At 38.2% G+C, this 22911-nt stretch overlaps 1 protein-coding gene across 1 annotated transcript in view; it reads right to left on the reverse strand.

The window, feature by feature from the left end:
* Spta1 (spectrin alpha, erythrocytic 1) overlaps positions 1-18107 on the reverse strand; it is a 71204-nt gene extending 53097 nt beyond the window's left edge. Inside the window, exons 1-14 of the mRNA XM_038349580.1 lie at positions 18084-18107; positions 16496-16732; positions 14702-14827; positions 11400-11540; positions 10554-10700; positions 9918-10051; positions 9091-9235; positions 6060-6214; positions 5091-5226; positions 4877-4978; positions 3612-3749; positions 2438-2548; positions 987-1064; positions 246-401 (exon numbers count right to left, since the gene is read on the reverse strand). Of these exons, the coding sequence (XP_038205508.1) occupies positions 246-401; positions 987-1064; positions 2438-2548; positions 3612-3749; positions 4877-4978; positions 5091-5226; positions 6060-6214; positions 9091-9235; positions 9918-10051; positions 10554-10700; positions 11400-11540; positions 14702-14827; positions 16496-16732; positions 18084-18107 (1830 nt within the window). The remainder of the gene's footprint in view (positions 1-245; positions 402-986; positions 1065-2437; positions 2549-3611; positions 3750-4876; positions 4979-5090; positions 5227-6059; positions 6215-9090; positions 9236-9917; positions 10052-10553; positions 10701-11399; positions 11541-14701; positions 14828-16495; positions 16733-18083) is intronic.
* Positions 18108-22911: the final 4804 nt, after the last annotated feature.

Below are 22911 nucleotides of genomic sequence, written 5' to 3' on the forward strand. Positions count from 1 at the left end.
CCCTGTCCCTCATCCTGTAAAGGACACTAGAAGGAGGTCCAGTTGAGAGAAGAGAAAGGAATAGGGTATGAGAAAACCAAAATCCAGACCTTTGACTTTTGTCTAGGTGTGTATTCCCAGGCGATTCATCACATTTTTCCAAGCTCTGTTTTGTCATTTGTAAATGAAAAGTCAGTTGCCTTTGGCTCTAAACTACAATCTTTGAAACCAAGTGCCAATAAACAAGGTTGAGCAAATCTCCCTACCTTGTAATCTTCATCATCAGCCAACTTTTTCTTCTTATTGATCCAGGTCTTTAGGTCATCCGAGTCTTGGTACAGTTGCTGGAGAAGCAGTGAATCTAACAGCATTTTTCGTCGAGTGGCAGCCCTTTCACGCAGAGCATCTCGCCTGGCCAGCAGCTGAAAAGCACACACACACACACACACACACACACACACACACACACACACACACACCCTTTAATCTGTGAACAAGCTCACAGTCAACAGAAGCATACATAGACACATGAGATTGTTGCCCACCCTGACTATCTTTCCCCCAAAGCTTTTCCGGATCCCAGTGCCCAAGCAAAGTATTACTAGTTTTGTTTAATTTGTACAAACTAGAGTCATTAGAGTCATCTGGGAAGTTCAAACTTCAAGAATTGCCTTCATAATACTGACCTTGTGGGCATATTTGTAGGGACATTTTCTTGATTAACAATTCATGTGCCCATTGTGGGCAGGGCCACCCTTGTTCAAGTGGTCTTCAGTGTTGTAAATAAGCAGGCTGAGCAAGCCATAAAGAGTAAGTGAGTAAACAGCATTCCTCAATGGTCTCTGCTTCTGATCCTGTCTCCGGTTTCCTACCTTGGCTTCCCTTTCCAGTGTATTGTAACTTGAAAGCCAAATAAACCCTTTCCTCCCCCAAGTTGCTTTTGGTCAATGTTTCATTGCAGCATCAGAGAAGGACAGACAGACAAAGTCTCTGGGCCTTGGGCATACCCCATCACGAATAGTAGCAATGTTCTCGGAGTCATAGTGGTCATTGTCGATAAGCTTGTTTGCAGTCTCATCCAAGGTCTGGAAAAAAATACAATAACTTTTCCTCAGCAACACCTAAATGAGTGGCCCCAGTTTGAGTATCCCTTTAAGATAAACAATACCAATGAGTAAGTTCAACAATCTTACAGTCAGAAGGCCTGGATCTTAGTGGTGATTTCTGATACACCTGTACTTTCAAATGTATACTTGGGCTTGATGATAATTTTTTCTGCACTATAATTTTACCAGTCTATGTTACAGTACATGAATTCAGACATCACTGTAAGTAAGCACAGAAGTACTCCCAAGGATAGAGCCAATATCATTTTCTTACCAGCTCTTCTGTCCATCCCATCCCATAATCTACTATATTCTTCTGTAGCTACATCTCTGTTTATGGCTACACTGGGATGAGGAGACAAGAAGTGCTGAAATGAAATTTTATCCATATTCCTTCATCTTCCCTCAAACTGCTAAATCTCAGAATGGATTTATTAATTGGGATAGAAAACTATATGACATGTGATAAAACAATAAAATAAATTACCTTATATGCAACTTTTTACCAGTGAGTACCTACAACAAGTACATGAATTAATAAAGTGTCACTTTATGTGTGATATTAATAGGGGAGACTTAGAAGACTTATAATTCACCTATTGTTTTATGTGCCAGTGTTGATGGTATATATACAGTATATATTGTGTGTGTGCATCTATATGTATACTACCCTAAGAGACAATTAAAAATACAGTGTATTTCATCATGCTCTTGAATTCCTTCTCCTATATTGATAAATTTTATATAATATTATAACATAAGTTCCATAGAAAATTTATAATAGCATTAGATAAAAATAAAAAATTAAAATTAAAATGTATTATAACAAATTATTCCTTTGGGAAAAATGAATATGATCTAACACATAAACTTTCCAAGAGGAAGGTACATTAAAGTATTATTGAAAAGAAAAAAACACATTTTAAACATCTAAATGTAGAGTCTATATTAAAAATAGACCTACTGTTTTTATTTATATGTCAAAATGCATAATACAAAGTATGTACTCCATTAGAAGAAATGATATTCTATCACCTTGAAACCCCTTTCTAAACATACTTTGTAGATCAAGAAATTTAATGACAAAATGGGTATTATTATTATTTCTTCGGATATTCTCCCTGTATTTTTTCAAAAGATAAATCTTGATTTGGTTTGCACTTTTACATTATAAGCATAGTGTTTGAAGACATGTAAGTAGATATTATCAATAACAAAGGAAGGGGTGGCCATTTACAAAAAATGGCCCTGATGTTAGGTCCTGCAGTCACAACAGTGATTCTGTTTAGAGGCAAGCACAGAAACAGTATGTGTAAATAGGAAACAAATGTCCAACCAGAACCGTTACTTACTATAATCTTTTCTTCCTGGGCAACGAATGCTTCTTCGAAGTCATTATGCTTCTCAAGAAGGGCATCTGCACTGCCCACTGAGTTCCCCAGGTCCTCATTTTCCAGGAAGGCCTGTAGAAGACAGAAAGACACTTCTCAGATTTTCTCATTGGCAAGACCCTTTCTTCTTGGAACTTCTCAGAGACAAGGACAAAGGAAGGAGTCTAGGGAACTGGAGAGCAAAGTGAGAATTAGCACAGAGAAGAATATAATGCAGAAATTAACTTCAAATACACTGAACGCAGACTCATCATCTTTTAATACTTGCAACCAACTTTCTCACCTTTATCTCTGAGTCTATTTACATGAAATTCTTTCAATTAACTAAATATTATTCAGAGTTCTCAAAACCACCTCAAGAGGACTAATTTCTTCCTTTAAGAAGTTGTTTATTAACACTGTCTGACTTATTATAAATTTTTCTTCCTGAGCTCGTGCCAATTTCATAATTATTTTATTTTTCTTTAACTATAGTCAAAATCTCTGTGCCGCATACTTAAATGTAGCTTTTGAGATAGTGTCACTAAGTAGAACAGACTGTTTTTAAACTTCTGATTCTCTCCTTCAGCCAATAGCCTTTAAGATACCAGCCCACATGGGCGTGGTCTCGTTTGCATTCAAAAGCAGCGGTAGCCTTGTTCTCTCTCTCTCTCTCTCTCTCTCTCTCTCTCTCTCTCTCTCTCTCTCTCTCTCTCTCTCTCTCTCTCTCTCTCTCTCTCTCTCTCTCTCTCTCTCTCTCTCTCTCGGCTCCACTTCCAGCTAATAGACTCCATTCCTGATTGCACTAGGGCTTTTTTTTCTGGGACGGTGATCTGTAAGTTTTTACCCTTTAAATGAATAACTATTTTATTAATCATAATTCCAAACTGGTGTGGGATTCTTTGTGACTTATGCCTTCACATGTGGGCCCACTATACCCAGCTTGTACTTAACTATTTTCTAGACTTTTGCACATGAAATAGGATTGCAGCAGCAATCTTAGACAGCTTGCTCACTTTTTGCCATGGATCATCCTCCAGTTCCTGAGAAAAATTTGTACTAAAGAAATGACTTTGATGACGCTAATAGTAGTCAGAGAGGTCGATAAAGAATGGAAGAAGCGATATCTGAAGACAGATCTGGTGCCTCCTGTTACCTCCTGTCTGCTCATCCAACTATCCACTTGTTCACTGTCTCGATAGAAGAGGTAGAAATCCAGGCACTGACGATACTGATGCTGGCACTTGTCCCACAGTTCCAGCAGGGCGGCCCAGTCATTGGCTAGTCTTGTCATCTTAAGAAAGGAAGGGACGTTGTATCAGTTAAAGTTAACTAATACATTTTATCCTTCATTTACTGAACAGTTAATAAATGCAATGCCATTAGAAAATTGCAAAAGTGAGTAAGAAGTAAGCTACTTTTCTAAGGTCCCAAGATTCAAGCAAATAAGTGCAGTACAGGAAAAATAGGATAAATGCCATAAAAGAGATATATCGTGATTTATATGGTTAAAACAAAAGGAAAATATTAATTCAGATAGGGAGAGCTAAAGAATGAAAGTACAGGGAGTATAAGGACTGTTGTACTAAGAAATTTACAGAGTTAATGAGCAGCATCAGAGATGAAAAATAGCATTCCCTATGGAGGGATACATTGCCCAGCCTAGATATGAGGGGAGGGGGCTTGGTCTTGCCTCAAGACATGTGACAGACTTTGTTGACTTTCCACCGGAGACCTCACCCTCTCTGAGGAGTAGATGTGGGATGGGGTGGAGAAAAGATGGGGGGAGCAGGAAAGACAGGAGGGAGAGGTAACTGGGATTGGCATGTAAAATATGAGTGTTTTAAAAATATAAAAAGAATCATAAAATAAAAAAATTACATTAGACCATAAGAAAATTATATTGTCAGGACATGAACACTTAGGTTATATTTTGCACTTTGGAGAAAAATGGAATGGCTAAAATCGGTGGACATTTGATGATGAGCCTCATCAGTGTTGAAAAAATCAGCTTAATTTGAGGTTGTATAGAGGAGAGCAAAAATGGTATCACTCGTCTAGGCATTATAGGAGACCCAATGATTATCAAAGAACACGAGTCACTGAATTTACCATCTAGAATTGAGTGTGAAGATGTGATAAAAATAAAGCAATGATGTAAGATGGTATAAAGGTTTCAAATTAGGTGTAAGTCAGAGAATTGATGAAGTCATGCCCAAAGCAGAGCAATCGCTCAAGGATTTCAAGTGACTCAGCATAGTCAATGCATATGTGATAAGGACTAGGTGGACTCCAGACACACCATTAACAGGCTGAGGTGTCTCCTTTCCCCTTCCCAAAGAGAGATTGCCATATAAGCATAAGGTAGATCAAGGCGGAATATATTATTGAAACTTCACACACTGTGTGAAAGCAGTTTACCTTCTCACGAATTTCCTCAGAAGCTTCGTGATTGCCATCCAGCAGATCTTGACCAGTTATATCAGCGGATTGAAATCGGTCATCATAGGAGTCAATCTCATGCTGTGGTCACAAAACAGAATGTCCCAAATGCAGCAAGAAACTGCCAGGATTTCTCAATGTTGAACAAAATCCCACTATCTTTTCTCCTACTAGGGAAGCCTTAGATCCTTACCTTATGCTGTTGGTGTCTGGCTAGTAGGGCTTCACCGCTGGCTACATCTGTGGGCAGCTCATCAGCATTGATCAGAGCAGTCTTTTCCTTCATCCAGCCTGAGAGCTCATCATAGTCAGATAGGAATCGATGGTATCTGTGAGAAAAATAAGATAAAAGATAAGAAGCAGATGTCTGATTTGTAAGGACTATGATCAAAGGTTATGGGTGGCATAACCAATGGCATGTAAGGTTCACCTTGTTCTAATACCACGTGTTCCCTTCCCCTTCAGTGGAGTAGGTTATGAAGCATTTCTATACACGGTGGTAGATCCTAAAGTAGGTGTATCCTTGTGTGGGTTACAATTCTGTCACCTTAAGGTCACACCTACCTCAGAGTAAAGTCTCATGATGCAGTCAGAAAATGGATACATATCATGCAAGTATCAAATAGAGTTATTTTTTCTCAAAAGTATCTTAGCTCATATTTACTCTAGTAATCAAGAAAACTTGTAAGATAATTATCTATATAAAAAGTTAAATATTCATCATTTGGTTGTAAATCATAATGATAACTTGAATACTATATTCTATCTCCTGATGATTGGATTACTATCTCTGAGAATTAAATGCTAAAATTAGGCCTTGTTATCACCGATTTTGAAAACTTTTAGCTGGTAGCCAGAACACAATTCTGGGGTCATTTTGACTCTTTAGCTTGAAACCTTATTTACAACTTTTGCTGAGTCAAGATCTTTCCAGTTTTATAGGTTAGTTTATAAAATCTTACAACTTCCCAGACAGGAGAGATAAAGGGTGTAATTGAGGGGATGTTTGATACTGAGTATGATACCAGTTTGCAAAAGGGCTTCCTTTGGCAAATTAAAATTTCCTTTGCCTCTACAGAGCAGGCAGGTTAACTGAGAGTCCTTTCAACCCTTTTCTGCTTTGGGACTCCCTGGAAGTAGAAGAAGATGTGCAATTTCTGACCCATAAGAAGCCTTCAGCTTTGCATATCTGTTAGTGGCCAAGGCACGGATGCGTTCCCAGTTGGAGACCAGCTCCACTTTCATCTGCTGGAGCTGAGCTGCATCTGCAGGATGGGAAATCATCAGCTTGTCTGCTTTGGCACACAGTTCCTTCACCTGTGGAATAAGAAAGAAACCTCTTAAAAATTCAAGCCCTGTGACTCTTGGCAAAGCTTTATTGGAGAGAATGTAATAAGACAATCACATGAATAGTAATAATTAATATGTATATTCATATTAACATACTTGACTAATACAAAATAACCTATGTTAATGACAATTTTTAAATCCTTATTATCCATACTATGTTTCACACTTTACAAGCATTTTTTCATATTATGTTGTTCATTTAATAATATCATAGGAAACATTCTTTTCTTTTTTGGAGAAATTATTCTTATTCCTATGTTTTATGAGTGACAACAGAGAAGTACTGTTTTACTCATTCAGTCATCCTGCTCATGTCTGAAGCAAGGTTTAGAACAATGGTTATCCCTCACCATCTCTCTATGATACCTCTGTAGATGTTATACATCTATACAGTCAGAAAGGACCCTTTTGCCCCAAACCTTAAGAAAACCACAGAACTCCTTTAGAGTTTTAGGCCAGGGATACTATAGTAAAATGCAGACAAGGGTAACATTTTACATGTCATTATTATTTCTTTAATTATTCTGAAACATAACCAGATATTGTTGAGAGTTTGAGATCTGGTTGCCATAACACATTAAGTCCTATAGGGGAAAATAGACCAACAACAAAACAAGAAATGAAGAGCAACGGAAGTGGAACAGTGGAAATTGTCCCAGGGACAGGCTTTATTCACAGCAAGCAGGTTCAATCTTTTTGTACTCTGCCTCTTTGTGGAAAACCTATGGGTGTCTGCCTTAGTTAAAACTAAAGTTGTAAAATTGAGTATTATGGTAAGTTTTGATTACCAACATGATCGGGCTAACAAATGCCTAAACCTAATAAAGCACTTCTCTGATGTCTGTGAGAACAGAGTGTTTCTAGAGACAATTAGAGCTCTAACTCGTCAGTGAACAATCTCTCGATGGATTTATAATCTGGTACTGTGTGTGTGTGTGCGTGTGTGTGTGTGTGTGCGTGTGTGTGTATGTGTGTTGTAGGGTGATAAAAGGTAGGAGGCTGGGTTTAGTTGGAGGAAACAGTTCAAAGAAGGCATGCTCTATCCCTTTCCTGTATTCTCATCCCTACTCCTTGATCAGTCATGATGTGAGCAGCTGTCCTCCCCTGATTTTCCATCACTATGAAGTTCTTCCAAAGCACATGAGGCCAAGGAGTGATAGACCAAAATCTCTAGAACTGTGAGCCAAAGTAAGTGTGTCTACTCTTAAAGAGTTTCTGCTGGATACTGTGGCCACAGTGGCAGGAATATCAGTAACAGTGGAAGAAACAATGTAGGCTTGCTCTGAGTTCCAGTGTGCCTGTGTCTGTTTCCCTAGACATAGAAATGAGAGCTTTTCAGATTTTAGAAGGGAGTGAACTTGGGAATATACTCAAAGGATGCTCAATCATACCACAAGGAAACTTGCTCAACTATGTTCATAGTAGCAATATTTATAATAGAAAGAACCTGGAAACAACCTAGATGACCCTTAAGAGAAGAAAAGATAAAAACAACATAGTACATTCACACAATGGAGTATTTACTCAGCTGTAAAAAAACAATATGACATCATGAAATTTACAGGTAAATGGATGGAATTAGAAAAAAATCATCTTAAGTGAGGTAACACAGACCCAGAAAGACAAACATAGTATGTATTCACTCATAAATGGATACCAGATGTAAAGCAAAGGATACACTCCAAAGCTCCAGAGAACCTAGATAACAAGGAGGAACCTAAGAGGGACACATGGATCTCCCTGGGAAGGGGGAAAGAGATGAGATCTCCTGGGTAAACTGGGGTCAGGGGGTACAGAAGAGAGGATGGGGGATGAGAACATGAATAAATGAGTTGGGAGAGTGGGGAAGGAACAGAGAGGGAGAATAATAAAAGAGTTATCTTGATAGAGGGAGCTATTATGGCGTTAGGGAGAAACCTGGTGCTAGGGAAATGCCTCCCAAACCACAAGGATAACTCCAGCTAAGACTCCTACCAATAGTGGAGAGGGTGCCTTAAGTGACCTTCTTTTATAATCGGGTTGATAACCACCCTAAATGTCATTATACAACCTTTATCCAGTAACTGATGGAAGCAGATGCAGAGATCCACAACCAAGCACTGGCCCAAGCTCTGGGAGTCCAGTTGAAGAGAGTGGGACCAGGATCTCTCCATGGTACACAATCTGACTTTTTGGAGTTCATTCTTTATGGAGGGATGCCTTTCTCAGCCTTGATGAAGTGGAGAGGGGCTTAGTCCTGCCTCAACTCGATATGCCAGACTTTGTTGACTACCCATGGGAGGTCTTATCCTTTATGAGAAGTGAGTGAGGGGTGGAGTTGGGGAGGCAGGGGGTGAGAGGAGGGGAGGGAAGGGAACTGTGGTTGGTATGTAAAATAAAAAGAAGGGAGTAAGAATATAAATTTAGATTTTAAAGTCTCTCAGTTTATTATGAAAAAAGAAAATTCTTCCCTGATTTACAGTATGAAGGGCAAATCCAGGATCCAACTGCCACAGAAGAAAATGTGTTAATAGGGATAACTCTAGTCTCAAGGTATTTTACCGAGGAGAGATTAATAAATTATCCCTGGAGGCATTTTATTTAGTTGCAGAATATATGACAAAATATGAAAGCAAATGAAACAGATGTGCATGTTTAAATAAAAGTAGTGTGAATAAACAATAAGCGGGATCACTGAACAAATATGAATTAGAATAATGAGACGTAGTGTAATGGCACAGAAGAATCCGTCCTTTATTAAAAATATGACATTACTGTGCCTTCTTGAGAATTGTGCTAGGCAGGAGGATCACCACGTACCTTTTATAAGCCAAGGGCCAGCCATTTCTCCATCAAAGGCTTACCTTGTCATCCATGACAGCGAGATTCCTCTCAAGCCCCTTGTGACTGTGAAATAGTGCCTCGGAACTAACAAGGTCTCTGCCATAGTCCACAGAGGTGAGCAGAGGCTCTTTCTCTTCCATCCACTGGATGGCTTCGATGACATCCCTACCAGACAGTGTCATGAGCATCAAGAATCCAAGATGGCTGGCATGCCAGGGCAAACAGACCCACAGGACCAACATACTTTTCTAAAGTAGCTACTGCTGTATTTTTCAACAGGTGAGCATGAATGAATTTAAAAAGTACTTGCTTGTCAGATATTTTTTTCCAATGACATGGTCTAGTCTAGGGGTTCATGGCTATTGAGCTGCCAGAGACACTTCCCGTATCTGACACGTGAGAAGCTATTCACAAATGTCACTCGTTCTTCCCCTTCAAGTCATCTGATTCTTACGTACCCTTTCAGCTCCTGCAGCACCAATACAGCAGTGCTATATTTTCTATTGTTTAATTACCAAAGTCTAAATATTGGATATCAAGTTGATCTTTGTGTTCTTAAGTCGTTTGCTCAAAGGCAAAGAAAGGAAGGTCTTTGGCCTTTGAGATGTTCGTAAGTAATTGCTGACAGGAGTAGACAGAGGCTAATACAAATAAATCAGATGCATGGCCATCAACAGGGCCCAAGCTCATACATTTTGAAGAACTTATTCACCAGTTTCCACTTGAGGAATGACTAGGATTATAGTCTGTTTGCCTCTGCTACCTTACTTTAGACGGTGATGGGGACCCCAGCCAGGGCCTATGGTGCACATGCCTTTCCCACTGAGCTATACCTCCAGCATCTTACCTTTTGAATCTTTGGAGGTCTGCAGCATTTGACAGATTTTCTCGTCTCTTGAGGGCCAGGGTCCAGAGACGATCCCAGGCAGCATTGACCTCATCCTGTTTTGCCTTGATCTCAGGTAACTTAGGATGTTTCTCCTAAGAAACCAACAGAGATGACATCATACCAAAAATCACTCTAACACTGAACTTAGACATCACACCTTGTCAGACTGTCATATAAAGAAGCATGGCTTCATAAGCAATGGCAGACTATTGCCATGTCTAGTGTGTGTGTGTGTGCCATATATATTTCCCATATATATATATATATATGTATGTATATATATATATATATATATATATATATATATATATGGTACACACATGCATGCATGCCCGCGCGCACGCGCACGCACACACACACACACACACACACACACACACACACGCACACACACACACTACCATTTTCATGGATCAGAAAGGAAAGAATGTAACCAGAGGAGAGAAAAGGCTGCTCATGGCATTTTAGCCCATGGAGGTGCATCCCTCTATTTTCTGACAATGTCAAATTCCTCTCGTATCCCATCACGAGTGACCATGCGTTCTTTCAGACCACAATCTTTTTCTTGGAATGTCTCTTTTGTTTCCACCTCACCTGGACACACTCATTGGCATCCTCGTTCACTTTGTCCACTTTTCCCTTCCGAGCCGTCAGTTCTTCCTGGAACTCTTCGAACTTCTTATGCAGAACTTCAGTTCGTTCCCAGTCATCGCCCAGCTCCACTAAGGTCACTATAGCTTCCTGCAAGTATGAACAATGTCCACAGATTCACCAGTAAAAATAATCTACAGTTATTTTTGCAGATCCAAAGTCCCAAGACCCTGTTGATTTTTCAGGATCACTCATATGGAGACCCTTTCTGAGAAAAGCCAGAATCAGGAGTAAGCTTGGGGATGACAACTTGATCTGGGGATCCTGTCTTCTGGAATAATCCCTTGGTGAGATTAGGGGGATTGTTGGGAGAGTCTCTGAAAGTTCCTCCTATGTGTTAGAAGACAAGTGGACAATTTTTCCTACTCTGCCTCCTTTTGACTTAAGCATCTGCCAAAAGCCCAGCTCTTGTGTGTATCAAACTTCAGCCCCAAATGGGGACTATGCTTGAAATAGTTGTAGGTACTGAGAAGTGAAAGTGGAAAATTAGTTCAGCCAAGACCCAGAGTGTCAGGAAAACCTTTGAAGTGGGCAGTTAAGCAGCATGGGGAGAGAAGGTTAATAAGTCTGGAGCATACTGAAATTACAGTGTTAGGTCTTGTCTTTGCCATAAACACACCTGTAGATTTAAGTACAGAATTCCTCTTAAATCTTTGCCAAAATTTACTTTCCCCCCAAAGAATGAAGTCCAGAAACAGATTCTTCAACTATTCAAGACTACCTAGGACACTGTAAAGAGTGACTATGGAGTCACAGCCATAAAACACCCAAAAGTATGTGTGCTATTACCTTTTCTTTGATCCACTCTAAGATATCTTCACAGTCTTGCGAGTACTGGTAGAATTTCAATGCCTGATGCAGAACAGTGCTCTTCTCTTGAGTCAGCTCCCAGAGCAGATCCCACAGCTGGTGAAGTTGCTTCAGATGGGCCTTTAAGGGAGAGAGGCAGAATGGCTGGGCTGGCAAATAGCTCAGTGGCGAAAAACATTTGCCTTGCAAACCTGGCAACCAGAGTTTGAGTCCTGAAAACCATGGTGGAAGGAGAGAACCCTCTGATTTCTCTGCAAGCACACCATGCTACATACCACAAACACACACACACACACACACACACACACACACACACACAAGTATGCCCACATATAATGATAAATAAAATATGATTAAAAATAATCAATGAAGTACAGAAATATGGAATAGGAGAAGAATAAGGCACTTTTGTAGAAAAATGACTGGATTGATAATACCCCCACCTATTCATTCATATACTAATTTTTCAACAAATATCTAATAAGAGAATACACACACACACAACACACATACACATATAGTTACTAAGCTAAACCATGTATAATCTTCCATGGGAGGAAATTTTGTTAAAATGTCTTGACAAAGAGGGGAAGGTTGAACAGCAGAGTGCTCATTTTGACTGAGTCTTGAGGACAGAAAGATTCCTGGTATATAGACACAAAGTAGAGAATGTTCTGTGTACAGCAAGCAGCCATAATAACATCATAGGAGAAATATTTGAACCCTTTTCAGAAAGTTTAAAAGCTACAATTCTGCTGAGTAACTGGCAAACTCTTTCAATAAAACAGAAAGATTATTTGGGGACTATATAGTTTTGACAACACGTAGAAGAATTCAAATGCCAGATTAGACCAGAACATCATGTTCGACCAATCATGGGAAACTGGTTAGCATTGTGCCACCCTTCAAAAAAATCTCGTATTTTCAGCCCTACAGTGGTGGTGCACACCTTTAATTCCAGCACTCAGGAGGCAGAGGCAGGTAGATCTCTGTGAGTTCGAGGCCAGCCTGGTCTACAAGAGCTAGTTCCAGTATAGGCTCCAAAGCTTCACAGAGAAACCCTGTCTCAAACAAATAAACAAAAACAAACAAACAAAAATTTGCTATAAAACACTTTTCTCTGAGCCCTACTGTAGTGTCCAATATCACCTCTGTGGTGATAATGGACAGTTGTTTTAAACACCTCAGGCATTTTGATTTTGTTTTGCATTAGAGGTTTTTAGAAAAGAGAATCTCACTATGTAGCCCAGACTAGACTTGAACTTAACCACACTTCTGCCTTCACCTCTTCTCTCTTGGGTTATAGGCATATTCATCATATCTAGTTTTAAATATTTTAAATAATGTAAGCTTTTACCAAGAACATTGTAATAGAAAAGTTCTAGTTTAAGCAGAACGGCAAGACCTGAGATTTTCTTGTTAATACTTTCTAATCAGATTATTTTTCTAGTTAAAATCATTTTTCTATTTTGCTAACACTAGCATGGGCTAGAATATTTATAATGTATATAAAAAGAATAGCCTCAATTGAAAGTTATGCAATGCATATTGTTGATGTAATTTTAAAATGCATAAGATTAAATTTTATGCACACAAAACAAAAAATATGAATTAGTCAGAAAGTAGCTATGAACTTAAGAAAAGGCACACAGTAGTAAATAATTATTTAAGTAACTATGATGTTCATGTTTTGACATCCAAGAAATTTTCTGAAGTTGTTAGGTTTTAAGGATTTTTGTTATGTTTTGTAAATAGAAAGGAAAGTATAAAAAAGTTTACTGTCAGAAATGAGGCATGATGTGTGGGAAAAAAAGCAAACCTCCACTGGCAAATGGGAAGAATTCAGAGATTCAAATGGGAAAACATTACTTTGAAGTCAGAATTAATAATTATGAAAGAGTCTTTTTGAAAGTCATTTTATCTGAGAAATGTGGTGCTGTGGGAGCACATTCTGCTCCTTCAGCCAATATACCAGCCCACTTGGGCGTGGTGTCTTTTGCGACAGGATCGCCAGGCAAAAATTGGGAACTTGAGGGTGGGGCGAGACGCGGCCAAGGGAAGATGGGGAGAGAAAAGCGTGAAGGGGAGAATGGGGGGAGGTCGGAGGAATGGGATGCTTGGGATACAGGAAGGGTGGATATGGGAGCAGGGAAGCATATATCTTAATTTAGGGAGCCATGTGAGGGTTGTCAAGAGACTTGACCCTAGAGAGGTTCCCAGGTTTCCAGGGAGACGCCCCCAGTTAGTTCATGGGGCAGCTGAGGAGAGGGAGCCAGAAAAGGCCAGTTCCTATAGCCATACTGATGAATTTCTTGCATATCACCATAGAACCTCCACCTGGCAATAGATGAAGAAAATGACTGAGCCCCACATTGGAGCACCGGACTGAGCTCCCAAGGTCCTGATGAGGAGCAGAAGGAGAGAGAACATGAGAAAGAAAGTCAGGACCGTGAAGGGTGCGTTCACCCATGGAGACGGTGGGACAGAACTAACGGGAGATCACCAACTCCAGTTGGATTGGGACTGATGGAACATGAGACCAAACCAGACTCTCTGAATGTGGCCGACGGTGGAGGCTGACAGAGAAGCCAAGGACAAAGGTGCTGATCTTTGATTCTTCTGCATGGACGGGCTCTGTGGGAGCCTTCTCAGCTTGGTTGATCACCTTCCTGGACCTGGGGGGGGTTGGGAGGACCTTGGTCTTAACAATAGAGTAGGGAACCACGATGGCTCCTTGGCCTGAAAAGGGAAGGAGGGAGGGTATGGGGGGAGGGGAGGGGAGGAAAGGGGGAGGAAGAGAGGAGGAGATGGAAACTTTTTAAATAAAAAAAAAAAAGCAGTGGTAGCTGTGCACTTGCTCACTTGCTTCCAGCTTCTGTGTCCTGCTGTTCCTGGTGGTGCAGAGTACTGTTGTCTAGGGCAGTGAACTGTACATTTTCCCTTAAATAAATAACATTTTATTCATCATAATTCTAAACTGATTTGGAATTGTTTTATGACTTACGCCTTCAGTGTGGGATAGGCTAAAGTGGGCTTGATCTTGACCCAAAGACAAGTATAATAACTGCCAAATCATATTTCTATACCATAGTTCTTTCTCCACATATGATACACAAGAGTGATCTGTTATTTCTCCTGCCTCCATTTCAATTAAAAAACAAGTGCTTTGAGCCCTTGTTCTAAGGCAGCTACATCGAAGTTTACCTAGAATAATCCCCTGAAACCCTGATGACACATATGACAAGTGGAGGCTTGACTTTGAGACCCTACAATTCCTTTACCTTGGTGTCTTCATGGGCAAAATGATCTTCTGCAGATCGGGTTTTCCTGGTTTCTTCCAGTTTAGGAAGCACCGTTGATTTGGTTTGTACCTCTGCTACAAAGGATTTGTGCTTCTGATACTTCCCCTGTGTTTAGAAATCAGAAATTTGAGTAACGGAATGTAATCTCATGGGAACACCAAGTACTCTTTTTGTTTCTCCTCTCTATTCTAAGCAGACTTCTCACGCCCGGACCAGTACTCAGCAATTTCTTTTGGCCATAGAAGAAACAACCATATCCTGAAACAAACAAGTATGCACTCAAGGTAGAACAGCTGAACACAAGCCCTCAACCAGAGGTCCACACAGATGGTCTTTTCTTTTGTAAAATTATCAATAAACAATATTCTACTCAAGGTTCCACAGACTCCTATGTGAATAAAACCATGTCATATATGACGTCACTGAATTTGCTTTTAAAAAGTGCCGAACGTGCTGGGCAGTGGTGGCGCACACCTTTAATCCCAGCACTTGGGAGGCAGAGGCAAGCGGATCTTTGTGAGTTCGAGGCCAGCCTGGTCTACAAGAGCTAGCTCCAGGACAGGCTCTAAAAAAGCCGCAGAGAAACCCTGTCTCGAAAAACTAAAAAATAAAAAAAAAAGTGCCACACGCTAATGAAATTATCCATTAACAGTTCACAATGGGCTTTGCTCTGGTCTTATATGAATTAATGCTGCACACATAGATAACCCAGATCTTGCTGCATTATTCCCTCTTTAATACTAATCACCAATTATGATCTTGCTTTGCAGTATGTCAACAGACAGATGTGGAACTTTCCACCAAATTTGTTCTACACCCTTTAGTTTGAACATAACAACAGCCATGAAGGACTATTTTGAGGAAAGTTAGAAAAGTCCCCACTCCTGAGGAGAACGGACAGCAGCTGCTTTAGAAGCACTAATGAATTTTTACTCTCTTAAAAAAAAGTCAATTGATTCATCATTAATGTCACAATACTGAAAGCACATGGTATGTCAAGTTTCTTGAGCTTTCGGCCACTGTTTTGTGTAGCCAGCTCTCGAAAAATGCTGGTGTGTCTGAGTATTATTTGTAGGTAGGATTTTGAAAGTTAAGAAGTGGAAGTGGCCATCATGTAGAAGTAGAACTTTTGTCTCTAGTAAATGGTCTAAGCTCTCTAGGACATCTACATGCTTAATTATAAGAATGTGAGTTCTGAGTTTTGAGACTTCACTGTGATGCAGTATGATTCTGTATTTTCAACAGCTGATATGCTGTCATTACTTTGGTGTCTGTTTTCTTTCTTCTGTCTCATATTTCCAACATACAAAAATCCTTTTCCTAACTGAATTTGTAAACTTCCCATCCCATCACTTTGGCTATGTTCTGTACATAGAATTAGGTTGTGCTTATTCATTGTCGCAAAATGCTGTCCTGTCCTGCCGCCTAGGTACCCTGTCCCTTTAAGAGACAAGCCCCGCCCACTCCCAATTACCAGCCCCATGGAGGCAAAAGTATCTCCAGCCTCCTCTCCAGTTCCCTCCCCCTCCAATTCCATAATACCCTTCTCCATTAAATAAACTCTATACCCAAGCTCTCTCTGCATGACATATCTGTCTGTTTCCCAGGCAGGCAGACTCAGGCCTTCTGCCCCTGCCTTTCCTGGGACCAGCCTTGGGACCCTGAATTATGAATGCTAACACCCACCCCTCAACATTAACATAAGGAAAAGCTCATTTCATTTTCTAGAGAACTTAGGGTCAGTTTGGGGGAACATTTGTGGTAATAAGTCACCTGTATGTTCGTGGGTTCATAGCTCTTATCCTTTGCAATGTCAAGTTTCTCCATGATCCATTTCTCCAGGTCATCTGCATCTCTCCTGAAAACTTGATAGTGATAGGACTCTTCAAGCTTCTGACCCCTCTCAGCAACACGCTGCTTGAACCTGTGGTACTGGTCTAGCACCTCCTGTCTTCTGTGCTGGATTTCTTCTGCTGTTTCCAAAACCTTTGGTCCACTGCTTTCCACAGCCTATAAGGTAGAAAGTCTCTTCATGTTTTGAAATATTGTTGTGTATCCCAAAATACATATGTGTGGTTATTATGTCAATTAAAGATTATAAGAGGAGCCGGGCGGCAGTGGCGCACGCCTTTAATCCCAGCACTCGGGAGGCAGAGGCAGGCGGATCTCTGTGAGTTCGAGACCAGCCTGGTCTACAAGAGCTAGTTCCAGGACAGGCTCCAAAGCTACAGAAAAACCCTGTCTCGAAAAACCAAAAAAAAAAAAAAAAAAAAAAAAAAAAAAAAAAGATTATAAGAGGAACAATAATAATGCCTGTAACTGTTGTTACTTCTCATACCCTATCCTTCTTATATATTCCAAGACATTGACCCACATTGAATCTGTTTACACATTCTTAAGCCTGTTAATTTATACCGTTGGGGCTGTAATATAGCCTATAATTTTTAACTATAAATAGCTATTGCTTAGATTAATAGTTCTTAATCAACCAAAATATCCTATAAGAAGAACAAATTTGGACTGATGAAACAACATTATAGAATTTCAGATAGAAAAAAAGAAATACTATTTTATTCCCTTCTAAGGCTAAACAGCATAAATAATTTAAAAGTGCTAATCATACTGTAAATTTAAGGAATAGTCGGGAATGGTTTGTAATTGGTTTAATGAATCACACACATAACAATGAACACTTTTCTTCTTATTCAAAAGTATAGATTATGTATTATATACTCTTATTTGATTTACTAAAAAAATTTTGAAAACCAAAAAGAATCTAAATTCCACCAGTCTTCTCCTCACCTGTCACAACTGTAAATAATTAGTGTTTCAGTAATTGGGTTTTTTTTTGAGTATAAAATGTTACATTATTATCAAGACAAAATTATGTTTTAATTTAAAGAAATGAAGTTTGTATGTAACAATATCCAGGAAAATTTTCATAGGGCCATTTCTAGAAGGCACTTCTTCCCTTGTTTCTTAGATCTAAAACATGCAGCAAAGAGTTTATATTTTAATGTTTCTTCATTTTTTTCATAAATAGTTTTCCATGGCCAGTAATTATAGTAATTCCACAGAGACACAAACTATTAAAGGTATTATTTGGTTTCAAGTTACCTACTTGTTTTGTATAAGATATAGCTGACTTTAGCAAGTAATTGTTGAGTTTTTATTATTATTAAGTGTAAAGTTCTAGGTATTTTTAAAAGTAAAACATTCACAAAATAATTAAAATCAAACTTTTCTACTCCCATAGAGTGAAAAAGTGCTATTTTTAATGACCCTGGTAAAAATGGAATAGAAAGTTCAGAGGAAATGGCTTTCCTAATTGCATCAGGGATGAGAATTCATTTGTACTCACAGCTTCCTTTGGAGGGTGCTCCATCTCTCCCCAAAGTCTAAAATTCTGCTTTATGAAATGTAGTGAAGAGAGAAAAAATGTTCTTTGAATGTCTAGTCCACCGCAGATACAAATGTTGGAAACATAAATGTGGCAAAGACGAAGAGAAAAAAAGTTTTAGAATCCCGCCAAGCATAGACAATCAGCATTATCTCCAGGGGACAGTTTCTGTTGAGGCAGTGGCTGACTTCCACAGACAAGGTGACTCAGCAGTTTTGGAGAGCTGTGGCTCTCATGACCTCAACAGGAATTTACAAAAGAAAAGAAAACAAAATTTTCAGATGCAAAAGTAATAAGAGTGACAGATGAAAGGCAAGGGGCTGTGTTGGATTGTGTTCTATTCAGTGATTTTTTAAGGTAGGAGAATTTGTAAATCAGGAAGGAATTCCAGGTTGCTCCTTCTTGGACTCCAAAGAGAAGAGAGCTGAGGGAATTCAAAGACATGGCTCTCTTGTTCTGATCTTTCTAGGAAGTACACACAACTTTGACAAGACCCAGCTTCAGGTATTTAACTACCTTTTACTCAATAATTTATTTCAAATTTTGCTCTAGGGTCTTTCTGAAAATTGAGAAATTTTATTTATTATCTCACAGATTAGATTCTTAAAAAATTAGATCTAAATGTACCTTTAATCATAAAAATAAAAAGTACAGGATAGTAAGATTTATGAGTGTGTTTATTTTAAAGTTAATTAAACAATATTTTAAAGTTAATTAAGTAATAATTATTGTTGGGAAATATATATAAACTATTTATAGCACATTTAAACATGCCTAGGAGTCAGAAGCAAAATTATTTTACATATATTTAACGTGGTAGAACTTCCTTCCTATGTATAGTTCCTTTAGGTACTTTACTCAAGAAAAATAAGAAAAGAAAATATGATCATACAATGTTTATTACTCAATCACAAAGCACAAATGTGCTAGCCAGCTCCACCTTTATCTCATTTGCTCTTGTTGTTCATGTTATTGCTTCTTTATCTTCAAAATCATTGTCAAAACCTGTGTCATAAAGCTTTCCACAGGTTTTCTTCTAACAGTTTTATATTACACTTAAGTCTTCCATAAAATGAACTGAATTTTAATGTAATTTAGGATGCATCCAATTTTTTAATGTTTTTGTGTTGATATTCAATTTTCATAGCACTCTCTATTGAAGACCTGTTTTTTTAATGACACCCAGTCCAGTCAATTGGGCCACGAAACGTGGTATATGTCTGTGCCACTATAAGTTATTAAACCTTTTATACTTATGGCAAGATGGACCCAGAATGTAGAGACCAGAACAATAAATGTTGATGAACTATGAGAAGACTGTCTAAAATCTAGGAGGAGCAGAATGCCATGGTATTCATATTGGTGTGGTCTTGATTTATTAAGTGAATACCTCAATAGCATAACTACAAGATGTAACTTTATATTTCAGTCTACTATTATGCTTTCACAATCCATTCCAGAATCCTATAAAGTTAATATGAATTAGTCATATCAATTATATATGGCAGATACTCAACAAACCTCTTGAATAAAAATAAAATATTTTCTTTCTCATTTCAACTCTAGGCAGTGGTTCCTGAGCAATGTGTACAACATATTTTTTCAATTGCTGCCTTTGTATTTCCTATCAACTTTTATTTGAATATATTAAAACTAAATAAAATCCCTAGAAGAAAATATGAAGGGGCTTCATGAAACTTCTAAGTAATGACTTCTTGAATCTGAAAAAAAAAAAAAAAACCTGCAGGAACCACAAAAGACAAGTGTTAATCAAGTTGAAAAGCCTCTGCACAGTCAAGAAAATAATAAACAAATCCAAAGGAAACATATACAAGAGAAAGAAATGATTAAAATATATTTGACAAAACCATAAAGTCATACCAATATAACTGCCTATACCTGAGATGGACAAGACTGGTACCAATAGTCACGCCAAAGTGGATGGGGAACTCACAAAGCCTCACCCTAACAAAGAATTACAGACAACTAAGGAATGTTGAGAGTGGGAAAAATAGTCTTCCTAGAAAATACACACAGGTAATATTATACAAAATGAGCAAGGTTATATTTAGGTATGAATATATATATATTCATATATATATATATATATATAACTGTTGTTATACATATACATATATGTATAACAAAAGTTAATGATAAAAGAAGCCATTAATTTAAAAATAAGCAATTAGGGATATATGGGAGCATTTGGAGTGAGAAAAGGGAGGAGAAGAAAAGTTGTAACTATAATCTCAAAATTTATAAAAATCTTTTTAAAAAAGGTAATGCTTGGCAGATCCCACAGAAAGAATATATGGTCAAAAACTGTGTCCAGTAAGTGATATACATGAGGGAATATTAATTTTTAATTAAAAACTAAGAATGGATCATGTACATCTGGTTAAAGAGAAGGCCCAGGAAGGGAATTATCTAATTAAAAAGTAGTAATTAGAGTAATGCACGTATGTTCAGATATAGTTACAAGAAAACAGGCTTCGAAGACCTGCAATGAACAAGAGTCAAAGTTAAACCTGAACTTCAAAAGGAGCTTTTAATTTCAAAAGTAAATTTAAAATTTAAAATTTTAAAATTAAAAAAATTTAAATTAAAAAATTGTAAATTGTTTACAATTTTGGCTCATTTTTTGATGAAACCTTAGGGAAATATAAAATGAATGATTTTTACAAGAGAAGTCTTTTGTGCATGGGTGGGGTGATTTGGAGGACTGTCCTTCTGGGTCGTGGTTATCAGCCTTGAGCATATCTATATTCATACAGCATTAATCAGCCCTGAACAGCTTGCTTCAGCTAGGCTTAGGTGTCGGGACAAGTGAGGTGTTTGATGTTCTCCACTTTGGCTCAGAGGATCCAAGAGCTTCATAGTCAAAAATTTACACTTTCTATTCTGTAAACTTATTTTCAAATCAAATTTTCTCTACTCATTCATCAACAAAGACAAATAGATTAATTTAATATGAAACTAATATTTTCCCATAGAATAGAATAAAATTATTAAGCCATTCTCTTGAGATTTTACCATTTATTTTGCTGGAGCTACTTCATATTTAAAATTTTCTTTGATTTTGACTGTTAAGTGGGCTAAGATGATAGAATATATTGTACAGAAAATAGAAAAAGCATTCTGTTTGAAGCACAGATTTCCATAGGCATCTGTAAAACTCCAGAGATACCTGCCCATTCATATTTATTCCTGCTCAAGTCACGAAAGCCAAGAAATGGCAACAGCTTAGATTCCTATCAATTGGTGAATAGATAATGAAAATGTGTTACTTTTATACAGTAGAATAATACCTATATATTAGGAAAAATTAAATTATGAAAGCTACAAGTAAAAAGTTGGAGAGAGAAACCGTCATTCTGAATTAACTAACCCAGACCAACCCAGGATAACAAGCATAATTTTCACGCTTTTGCTCATTTGTAGACGTTAGATTTGAATCTTAAGACGTGTGTCACATGGAATACCTACTGAAGTCAGGAAATTAGTAAAGAACTGCAGGAAGGAGGGCCTTTCAAGAGAGGGGAGGATGAATGCTGTGGTATAAAGAGTTAAGGAGGATTGACGAAGCAAAAAAGGTTAAAGCAGGGTGAAGAAAGCAGGAGAGAAGAGGGTTAAGGAAAGAAAAAAAACACTGAAGATGCTCGAAGAGTCAAATGGAAACTATAGAAATGTCCAAAAATACATAGGTGGTGATAGGTGGTGTGGGAGGTCCTACTGTTTATGTATTGCTTTTTTGGTTAATGAATATAAATGCTGCTTTCAGCCAATGGCTTAACAGAATATAGCCAAGCTGGAATGAATACATATATATATATATTCAATATATATATATACATTCAATATATATATATGCTCAATATATATATATATATATATATATATATATATATATATATATATATAGAGAGAGAGAGAGAGAGAGAGAGAGAGAGAGAGAAATGCCGAGTCAGTGAGAAGCCATGTAGCCCTGCCATAGACAGATGCCAGACTTAACCTTGTGAGTAAGGTACAGCCATGTGGTGATACACAGTTTAATAGAAATGAGTTAATTTAAGATATAAGCATTAGCCAGAAATACGTTTAAGCTATTGGTCAGGAAGTGATTTAATTAATGTAGTTTCTGTGTGATTATTTCAGGACAGAGCAGCTGAGAACGAACAAGCAGCCTCCCCAACACATAGGTTAAACACATAAAAGATTTAAATGGAGTTAATTCATAATAGGAGGACAAAGCCCCTATTATGATGCCACAGGCCAACAAATAAAAGAATCCAGTGCCAGGAATGGCTTTCTTCTTTTGGTAATCTTGGTGCTTTAAATGAGATATCTTCCGTAGTCTTTGCTCCCTCATTGAGGTGCTATATGGAAGTTTTAGAAGATGTAGCCTCACTGCAGGAGGTGTGACACCAGAGGCAGGTTTTGAGAATTCGAAGACATACCACTTCCATTGATGTTCTCTTCTTCATGCTTGTGGTTTAAGATGTGAATTCGCAGCTACTGCTTCAGCCACCATGCCTGACACCAGCTGCCTCTGCTCATCCATCATGGATGCTAACCTTTTCGAACTGTAAACTTGCTCTTTGACAAGTTGCCCTGGGCATAGTGTTTCATTACAGCAATAGAAAAAGTAACTAAGATAGTATTGTTGTGAGTCCCAGACATTCCAAGCTAGTGCCACTGCTTCCGTGATAGGTCCTTGGGAGAGTTTAGAGCTACACAGCCATTCTTAGGTGTATTTTGCTAGCAGCTGAGTACTATTACATGGCAT

This window comes from Arvicola amphibius, chromosome 12, assembly GCF_903992535.2.
Source record: "Arvicola amphibius chromosome 12, mArvAmp1.2, whole genome shotgun sequence".
Lineage (NCBI taxonomy): Eukaryota > Metazoa > Chordata > Mammalia > Rodentia > Cricetidae > Arvicola > Arvicola amphibius.